Source organism: Coregonus clupeaformis, unplaced genomic scaffold (genome assembly GCF_020615455.1).
Source record: "Coregonus clupeaformis isolate EN_2021a unplaced genomic scaffold, ASM2061545v1 scaf0848, whole genome shotgun sequence".
In the NCBI taxonomy this organism is placed as follows: domain Eukaryota; kingdom Metazoa; phylum Chordata; class Actinopteri; order Salmoniformes; family Salmonidae; genus Coregonus; species Coregonus clupeaformis.
Genome location: NW_025534303.1, coordinates 102639 through 112500, shown reverse-complemented (window position 1 = coordinate 112500; position 9862 = coordinate 102639). Strand labels below are relative to the sequence as shown.

Here is a 9862-nt window from a genome sequence, read left to right as displayed (position 1 = left end):
GTCAGAGTCTATTCGGGGTCAGGGTTAGAGGTCAGAGTCTACTCAGGGTTAGAGGTCAGAGTCTACTCAGGGTCAGAGGTCAGAGTCTACTCAGGGTTAGAGGTCAGAGTCTACTCAGGGTCAGAGGTCAGAGTCTACTCAGGGTCAGAGGTCAGAGTCTACTCAGGGTTAGAGGTCAGAGTCTACTCAGGGTCAGGGTTAGAGGTCAGAGTCTACTCAGGGTCAGGGTTAGAGGTCAGAGTCTACTCAGGGTCAGGGTTAGAGGTCAGAGTCTACTCAGGGTTAGAGGTCAGAGTCTACTCAGGGTCAGGGTTAGAGGTCAGAGTCTACTCAGGGTCAGGGGTTAGAGGTCAGAGTCTACTCAGGGTTAGAGGTCAGAGTCTACTCAGGGTCAGAGGTCAGAGTCTACTCAGGGTCAGGGTTAGAGGTCAGAGTCTACTCAGGGTTAGAGGTCAGAGTCTACTCAGGGTCAGAGGTCAGAGTCTACTCAGGGTCAGGGTTAGAGGTCAGAGTCTACTCAGGGTTAGAGGTCAGAGTCTACTCAGGGTCAGAGGTCAGAGTCTACTCAGGGTCAGAGGTCAGAGTCTACTCAGGGTTAGAGGTCAGAGTCTACTCAGGGTCAGGGGTTAGAGGTCAGAGTCTACTCAGGGTCAGGGTTAGAGGTCAGAGTCTACTCAGGGTCAGGGGTTAGAGGTCAGAGTCTACTCAGGGTTAGAGGTCAGAGTCTACTCAGGGTCAGGGTTAGAGGTCAGAGTCTACTCAGGGTTAGAGGTCAGAGTCTACTCAGGGTTAGGGTTAGAGGTCAGAGTCTACTCAGGGTCAGGGGTCAGAGTCTACTCAGGGTCAGGGTTAGAGGTCAGAGTCTACTCAGGGTCAGGGTTAGAGGTCAGAGTCTACTCAGGGTCAGGGTTAGAGGTCAGAGTCTACTCAGGGTCAGGGTTAGAGGTCAGAGTCTACTCAGGGTTAGAGGTCAGAGTCTACTCAGGGTCAGGGTTAGAGGTCAGAGTCTACTCAGGGTCAGGGTTAGAGGTCAGAGTCTACTCAGGGTCAGGGTTAGAGGTCAGAGTCTACTCAGGGTCAGGGTTAGAGGTCAGAGTCTACTCAGGGTCAGGGTTAGAGGTCAGAGTCTACTCAGGGTTAGAGGTCAGAGTCTACTCAGGGTCAGGGGTTAGAGGTCAGAGTCTACTCAGGGTCAGGGTTAGAGGTCAGAGTCTACTCAGGGTCAGGGTTAGAGGTCAGAGTCTATTCGGGGTCAGGGTTAGAGGTCAGAGTCTACTCAGGGTCAGGGTTAGAGGTCAGAGTCTACTCAGGGTCAGGGTTAGAGGTCAGAGTCTACTCAGGGTCAGGGTTAGAGGTCAGAGTCTATTCGGGGTCAGGGTTAGAGGTCAGAGTCTACTCAGGGTCAGGGTTAGAGGTCAGAGTCTACTCAGGGTCAGGGTTAGAGGTCAGAGTCTACTCAGGTCAGGGTTAGAGGTCAGAGTCTACTCAGGGTTAGAGGTCAGAGTCTACTCAGGTCAGGGTTAGAGGTCAGAGTCTACTCAGGGTCAGGGTTAGAGGTCAGAGTCTACTCAGGGTCAGGGTTAGAGGTCAGAGTCTACTCAGGGTCAGGGTTAGAGGTCAGAGTCTACTCAGGGTCAGGGGTCAGAGTCTACTCTTACCAAGGTAGGTGATGTCAGTCTACTCAGGGTCAGGGTTAGAGGTCAGAGTCTACTCAGGGTTAGAGGTCAGAGTCTACTCAGGGTCAGGGTTAGAGGTCAGAGTCTACTCAGGGTCAGGGTTAGAGGTCAGAGTCTACTCAGGGTTAGAGGTCAGAGTCTACTCAGGGTCAGAGGTCAGAGTCTACTCAGGGTCAGGGTTAGAGGTCAGAGTCTACTCAGGGTTAGAGGTCAGAGTCTACTCAGGGTCAGAGGTCAGAGTCTACTCAGGGTCAGGGTTAGAGGTCAGAGTCTACTCAGGGTTAGAGGTCAGAGTCTACTCAGGGTCAGAGGTCAGAGTCTACTCAGGGTCAGAGGTCAGAGTCTACTCAGGGTTAGAGGTCAGAGTCTACTCAGGGTCAGGGTTAGAGGTCAGAGTCTACTCAGGGTCAGGGTTAGAGGTCAGAGTCTACTCAGGGTCAGGGTTAGAGGTCAGAGTCTACTCAGGGTTAGAGGTCAGAGTCTACTCAGGGTCAGGGTTAGAGGTCAGAGTCTACTCAGGGTTAGAGGTCAGAGTCTACTCAGGGTTAGGGTTAGAGGTCAGAGTCTACTCAGGGTCAGGGGTCAGAGTCTACTCAGGGTCAGGGTTAGAGGTCAGAGTCTACTCAGGGTCAGGGTTAGAGGTCAGAGTCTACTCAGGGTCAGGGTTAGAGGTCAGAGTCTACTCAGGGTCAGGGTTAGAGGTCAGAGTCTACTCAGGGTTAGAGGTCAGAGTCTACTCAGGGTCAGGGTTAGAGGTCAGAGTCTACTCAGGGTCAGGGTTAGAGGTCAGAGTCTACTCAGGGTCAGGGTTAGAGGTCAGAGTCTACTCAGGGTCAGGGTTAGAGGTCAGAGTCTACTCAGGGTCAGGGTTAGAGGTCAGAGTCTACTCAGGGTTAGAGGTCAGAGTCTATTCGGGGGTCAGGGTTAGAGGTCAGAGTCTACTCAGGGTCAGGGTTAGAGGTCAGAGTCTACTCAGGGTCAGGGTTAGAGGTCAGAGTCTACTCAGGTCAGGGTTAGAGGTCAGAGTCTACTCAGGGTTAGAGGTCAGAGTCTACTCAGGTCAGGGTTAGAGGTCAGAGTCTACTCAGGGTCAGGGTTAGAGGTCAGAGTCTACTCAGGGTCAGGGTTAGAGGTCAGAGTCTACTCAGGGTCAGGGTTAGAGGTCAGAGTCTACTCAGGGTCAGGGGTCAGAGTCTACTCTTACCAAGGTAGGTGATGTCAGTCTACTCAGGGTCAGGGTTAGAGGTCAGAGTCTACTCAGGGTTAGAGGTCAGAGTCTACTCAGGGTCAGGGGTTAGAGGTCAGAGTCTACTCAGGGTCAGAGTCTACTCAGGGTCAGGGTTAGAGGTCAGAGTCTACTCAGGGTCAGGGTTAGAGGTCAGAGTCTACTCAGGGTCAGGGTTAGAGGTCAGAGTCTACTCAGGTCAGGGTTAGAGGTCAGAGTCTACTCAGGGTCAGGGTTAGAGGTCAGAGTCTACTCAGGGTTAGAGGTCAAAGTCTACTCAGGGTCAGGGTTAGAGGTCAGAGTCTACTCAGGGTTAGAGGTCAGAGTCTACTCAGGGTCAGGGTTAGAGGTCAGAGTCTACTCAGGGTCAGGGTTAGAGGTCAGAGTCTACTCAGGGTCAGGGTTAGAGGTCAGAGTCTACTCAGGTCAGGGTTAGAGGTCAGAGTCTACTCAGGGTCAGGGTTAGAGGTCAGAGTCTACTCAGGGTTAGAGGTCAGAGTCTACTCAGGGTTAGAGGTCAGAGTCTACTCAGGGTTAGAGGTCAGAGTCTACTCAGGGTTAGAGGTCAGAGTCTACTCAGGGTCAGGGTTAGAGGTCAGAGTCTACTCAGGGTCAGGGTTAGAGGTCAGAGTCTACTCAGGGTTAGAGGTCAGAGTCTACTCAGGGTTAGGGTTAGAGGTCAGAGTCTACTCAGGGTCAGGGTTAGAGGTCAGAGTCTACTCAGGGTTAGAGGTCAGAGTCTACTCAGGGTCAGGGTTAGAGGTCAGAGTCTACTCAGGGTCAGGGTTAGAGGTCAGAGTCTACTCAGGGTCAGGGTCAGGGGTCAGAGTCTACTCAGGGTCAGGGTTAGAGGTCAGAGTCTACTCAGGGTCAGGGTTAGAGGTCAGAGTCTACTCAGGGTCAGGGTTAGAGGTCAGAGTCTACTCAGGGTCAGGGTTAGAGGTCAGAGTCTACTCAGGGTTAGAGGTCAGAGTCTACTCAGGGTCAGGGTTAGAGGTCAGAGTCTACTCAGGGTCAGGGTTAGAGGTCAGAGTCTACTCAGGGTCAGGGTTAGAGGTCAGAGTCTACTCAGGGTCAGGGTTAGAGGTCAGAGTCTACTCAGGGTTAGAGGTCAGAGTCTATTCGGGGTCAGGGGTTAGAGGTCAGAGTCTACTCAGGGTCAGGGTTAGAGGTCAGAGTCTACTCAGGGTCAGGGTTAGAGGTCAGAGTCTACTCAGGGTCAGGGTTAGAGGTCAGAGTCTACTCAGGTCAGGGTTAGAGGTCAGAGTCTACTCAGGGTTAGAGGTCAGAGTCTACTCAGGTCAGGGTTAGAGGTCAGAGTCTACTCAGGGTCAGGGTTAGAGGTCAGAGTCTACTCAGGGTCAGGGTTAGAGGTCAGAGTCTACTCAGGGTCAGGGTTAGAGGTCAGAGTCTACTCAGGGTCAGGGGTCAGAGTCTACTCTTACCAAGGTAGGTCATGTCAGTCTACTCAGGGTCAGGGTTAGAGGTCAGAGTCTACTCAGGGTTAGAGGTCAGAGTCTACTCAGGGTCAGGGTTAGAGGTCAGAGTCTACTCAGGGTCAGAGTCTACTCAGGGTCAGGGTTAGAGGTCAGAGTCTACTCAGGGTCAGGGTTAGAGGTCAGAGTCTACTCAGGGTCAGGGTTAGAGGTCAGAGTCTACTCAGGTCAGGGTTAGAGGTCAGAGTCTACTCAGGGTCAGGGTTAGAGGTCAGAGTCTACTCAGGGTTAGAGGTCAGAGTCTACTCAGGGTCAGGGTTAGAGGTCAGAGTCTACTCAGGGTTAGAGGTCAGAGTCTACTCAGGGTTAGAGGTCAGAGTCTACTCAGGGTTAGAGGTCAGAGTCTACTCAGGGTTAGAGGTCAGAGTCTACTCAGGGTTAGAGGTCAGAGTCTACTCAGGGTCAGGGTTAGAGGTCAGAGTCTACTCAGGGTTAGAGGTCAGAGTCTACTCAGGGTCAGGGTTAGAGGTCAGAGTCTACTCAGGGTCAGGGTTAGAGGTCAGAGTCTACTCAGGGTCAGGGTTAGAGGTCAGAGTCTACTCAGGGTTAGAGGTCAGAGTCTACTCAGGGTTAGGGTTAGAGGTCAGAGTCTACTCAGGGTCAGGGTTAGAGGTCAGAGTCTACTCAGGGTTAGAGGTCAGAGTCTACTCAGGGTCAGGGTTAGAGGTCAGAGTCTACTCAGGGTCAGGGTTAGAGGTCAGAGTCTACTCAGGGTCAGGGTCAGGGGTCAGAGTCTACTCAGGGTCAGGGTTAGAGGTCAGAGTCTACTCAGGGTCAGGGTTAGAGGTCAGAGTCTACTCAGGGTCAGGGTTAGAGGTCAGAGTCTACTCAGGGTCAGGGTTAGAGGTCAGAGTCTACTCAGGGTTAGAGGTCAGAGTCTACTCAGGGTCAGGGTTAGAGGTCAGGAGTCTACTCAGGGTCAGGGTTAGAGGTCAGAGTCTACTCAGGGTCAGGGTTAGAGGTCAGAGTCTACTCAGGGTCAGGGTTAGAGGTCAGAGTCTACTCAGGGTTAGAGGTCAGAGTCTATTCGGGGTCAGGGTTAGAGGTCAGAGTCTACTCAGGGTCAGGGTTAGAGGTCAGAGTCTACTCATGGTCAGGGTTAGAGGTCAGAGTCTACTCAGGGTCAGGGTTAGAGGTCAGAGTCTACTCAGGTCAGGGTTAGAGGTCAGAGTCTACTCAGGGTTAGAGGTCAGAGTCTACTCAGGTCAGGGTTAGAGGTCAGAGTCTACTCAGGGTCAGGGTTAGAGGTCAGAGTCTACTCAGGGTCAGGGTTAGAGGTCAGAGTCTACTCAGGGTCAGGGTTAGAGGTCAGAGTCTACTCAGGGTCAGGGGTCAGAGTCTACTCTTACCAAGGTAGGTCATGTCAGTCTACTCAGGGTCAGGGGTTAGAGGTCAGAGTCTACTCAGGGTTAGAGGTCAGAGTCTACTCAGGGTCAGGGTTAGAGGTCAGAGTCTACTCAGGGTCAGAGTCTACTCAGGGTCAGGGTTAGAGGTCAGAGTCTACTCAGGGTCAGGGTTAGAGGTCAGAGTCTACTCAGGGTCAGGGTTAGAGGTCAGAGTCTACTCAGGTCAGGGTTAGAGGTCAGAGTCTACTCAGGGTCAGGGTTAGAGGTCAGAGTCTACTCAGGGTTAGAGGTCAGAGTCTACTCAGGGTCAGGGTTAGAGGTCAGAGTCTACTCAGGGTTAGAGGTCAGAGTCTACTCAGGGTCAGGGTTAGAGGTCAGAGTCTACTCAGGGTCAGGGTTAGAGGTCAGAGTCTACTCAGGGTCAGGGTTAGAGGTCAGAGTCTACTCAGGTCAGGGTTAGAGGTCAGAGTCTACTCAGGGTCAGGGTTAGAGGTCAGAGTCTACTCAGGGTTAGAGGTCAGAGTCTACTCAGGGTTAGAGGTCAGAGTCTACTCAGGGTCAGGGTTAGAGGTCAGAGTCTACTCAGGGTCAGGGTTAGAGGTCAGAGTCTACTCAGGGTTAGAGGTCAGAGTCTACTCAGGGTCAGGGTTAGAGGTCAGAGTCTACTCAGGTCAGGGTTAGAGGTCAGAGTCTACTCTTACCAAGGTATGTGATGTTGTCAGCCAGCTCACAGCCGTCAGCGCTGGGGAAGAAGCAGAGGGTCTCCTGGCTGGCTGCTCCCAGGATGTATGTGTGGATGGGAGCTGCAACAACAGTCAAGACAATGTGGTTCCTAACTCCAGACCCACAATGTGGTTCCTAACTCCAGAACCACAATGTGGTTCCTAACTCCAGACCCACAATGTGGTTCCTAACTCCAGAACCACAATGTGGTTCCTAACTCCAGACCCACAATGTGGTTCCTAACTCCAGACCCACAATGTGGTTCCTAACTCCAGACCCACAATGTGGTTCCTAACTCCAGAACCACAATGTGGTTCCTAACTCCAGACCCACAATGTGGTTCCTAACTCCAGACCCACAATGTGGTTCCTAACTCCAGACCCACAATGTCGTTCCTAACTCCAGACCCACAATGTGGTTCCTAACTCCAGAACCACAATGTGGTTCCTAACTCCAGACCCACAATGTGGTTCCTAACTCCAGACCCACAATGTGGTTCCTAACTCCAGACCCACAATGTCGTTCCTAACTCCAGACCATCAATGTCGTTCCTAACTCCAGACCCACAATGTGGTTTCCTAACTCCAGACCCACAATGTGGTTCCTAACTCCAGACCCACAATGTGGTTCCTAACTCCAGACCCACAATGTCGTTTCCTAACTCCAGACCCACAATGTGGTTCCTAGCTCCAGACCCACAATGTGGTTCCTAACTCCAGACCCACAATGTCGTTCCTAACTCCAGACCCACAATGTGGTTCCCTAACTCCAGACCCACAATGTCGTTCCTAACTCCAGACCCACAATGTGGTTCCTAACTCCAGACCCACAATGTGGTTCCTAACTCCAGACCCACAATGTCGTTTCCTAACTCCAGACCCACAATGTGGTTCCTAGCTCCAGACCCACAATGTGGTTCCTAGCTCCAGACCCACAATGTCGTTCCTAACTCCAGACCCACAATGTGGTTCCTAACTCCAGACCCACAATGTCGTTCCTAACTCCAGACCCACAATGTGGTTTCTAACTCCAGACCCACAATGTCGTTCCTAACTCCAGACCCACAATGTCGTTCCTAACTCCAGACCCACAATGTGGTTCCTAACTCCAGACCCACAATGTGGTTTCTAACTCCAGACCCACAATGTCGTTCCTAACTCCAGACCCACAATGTCGTTCCTAACTCCAGACCCACAATGTGGTTCCTAACTCCAGACCCACAATGTCGTTCCTAACTCCAGACCCACAATGTGGTTCCTAACTCCAGACCCACAATGTCGTTCCTAACTCCAGACCATCAATGTCGTTCCTAACTCCAGACCCACAATGTGGTTCCTAACTCCAGACCCACAATGTCGTTCCTAACTCCAGACCCACAATGTCGTTCCTAACTCCAGACCATCAATGTGGTTCCTAACTCCAGACCCACAATGTGGTTCCTAACTCCAGACCCACAATGTCGTTCCTAACTCCAGACCATCAATGTCGTTCCTAACTCCAGACCCACAATGTGGTTCCTAACTCCAGACCCACAATGTCGTTCCTAACTCCAGACCATCAATGTCGTTCCTAACTCCAGACCATCAATGTCGTTCCTAGCTTCAGAACCACAATAGGTTACCTTTCTTTACTCCAGATTTGTACTCCTGCCATTCAGCCTGAGCTTCTGGAGACAAACCGAAGAAGTTTCCTACACACAGCAACAGCTGCAGAGAGAACAGGAGATTACCTACTGATGTGATATGTATGTATGTGTGTGTGTGTGTGTGTGTGTGTGTGTGTGTGTGTGTGGTTAGGATTTACATCAAACTGGCCGCTCTTCTTCTGGATGGTCCGAACGCGGTTAAACACAGCATTAATGCTTCCCTCTACGTCACCACATGCAAGGCTAGAATAGATTAAACAGTATTGAAATCGTAGCTAGCTAGTTACGTGCAGAATTTATTCAAACAAGCAACTGTACTTTCTCATGAAATTGGACAACTTGACCATCGAGACAATCGTAGCCATCTAAGTTAGTTAGCTACACGGCTTGTAGTGGTTGACTCTCACTGTTAACTAGTTTTATTAGGTTATAATTTTGACCGTTACTACCAAGTTAGGGGAAGCTAATAAATTACTATGAATTATCATAACTGTGACTTACATCTTCAACGGTTTTTCCCCCATTACGTCAAAAGTTCAAAACAAGACTATGTTTGCTAGTTAGTTAGCTAGCTCAAGTCTCTGGTTAGCTGGCTAGCTGTAGACGTTGTGCGTCGACAACATTCCTCCCCCTTTGTCGCCGACAAAATAAACCTCCCCATCTTCATAAAACAAATTCTAGTTATTAGTAAATTAACACAGAATCGTGCAAATACAACGTTTATTATTTAGCAAATACGTGATTTGTAAAAGTACTTTTTCCCCGACATTTATATCGGAAATGATTCAATTCGGATGACTGACGATGGATGGACAATCATTATACTTGTGTTGACAATCCTCCGGGTAGCCAGATACAAAATCATAGAGACATTTCATTTTTTATTTTGTGATGTCCTTTGGCATTTTGGAGACCGGCTTTAGTTTGTAGGACAGCTTAAGTTTTGAACCAAAGCGACTATACAACTGCCCTGTTTCCTTCCATATCTAGCAACCGCGACGTCTCAGAAGGGGGGACCAAAGGGGTCGTCACTAGTTACCACAGCCACAGAGTCAAAATTGTCTATCGTAAAAATTCATTAAAACAAAAATGTGCTTTTTGGTCTTAATTTAAGGTTAGGTATAAGGTTAGCAGTGTGGGGTTAACGTTAGGTTTACATTTTAAAGAAGATAAATTATAGAAATAGGTGGGATTTGACTTTGTGGCTGTGGTAACTAGTGACAACCGGACCAAATACTCTTCTCCTTCCGGAATCCTGTCCTGGTCTCCCCGAGGTGCCCGGACCAAAAACCGGAAGTAGGTAACCAAAAATAAAACCTACAATTCAGGGGAAAGGCTAGACGAACACCCCTGACCTGCAAATAATGAGATGTTTAGATGTATTTGTTTGAGGTCGCCAGTAAGCTGACGTGCTAGCTAGTTAGCATTCTGTGCTATGGCTAACGTTAGCTACAAGCACAGCGCTTCCCAACCGCTCATAGCCTGGCTTGTGAGATTTAATCATGTAGCCGTTGTGGCAGGGCAATTTCGACTTCGAAACAGCCGTCAAAAATAGCCTGAATGAATAATTCGTGTTTTGGTCAAAGTGCATTAGCTAGCTAGGACCACTATGTATGACTGGGTGCATCTAATTCCTAGGAGCTAGTTGGCTTCCTTCACTCCTCATGCACTGATCTGGGGCTAAACACATTTACTTAGCTAGCAACCCTACATGGTATTCACAGCTACTGGAACGAACTGCAAAAATCTCT

General features: G+C 50.1%; 1 protein-coding gene across 1 annotated transcript in view; it reads right to left on the bottom strand.

Moving 5' to 3' along the window:
* The window catches only part of LOC121553692 (CWF19-like protein 1), a 52838-nt gene extending 43735 nt beyond the window's left edge, over positions 1-9103 (bottom strand). Inside the window, 4 exon segments of the mRNA XM_041867010.2 lie at positions 6445-6546; positions 8088-8172; positions 8270-8354; positions 8613-9103. Coding sequence (XP_041722944.2) covers positions 6445-6546; positions 8088-8172; positions 8270-8354; positions 8613-8635 — 295 coding nt within the window. The 5' untranslated portion in view covers positions 8636-9103.
* Between the last annotated feature and the right edge of the window lie 759 nt (positions 9104-9862).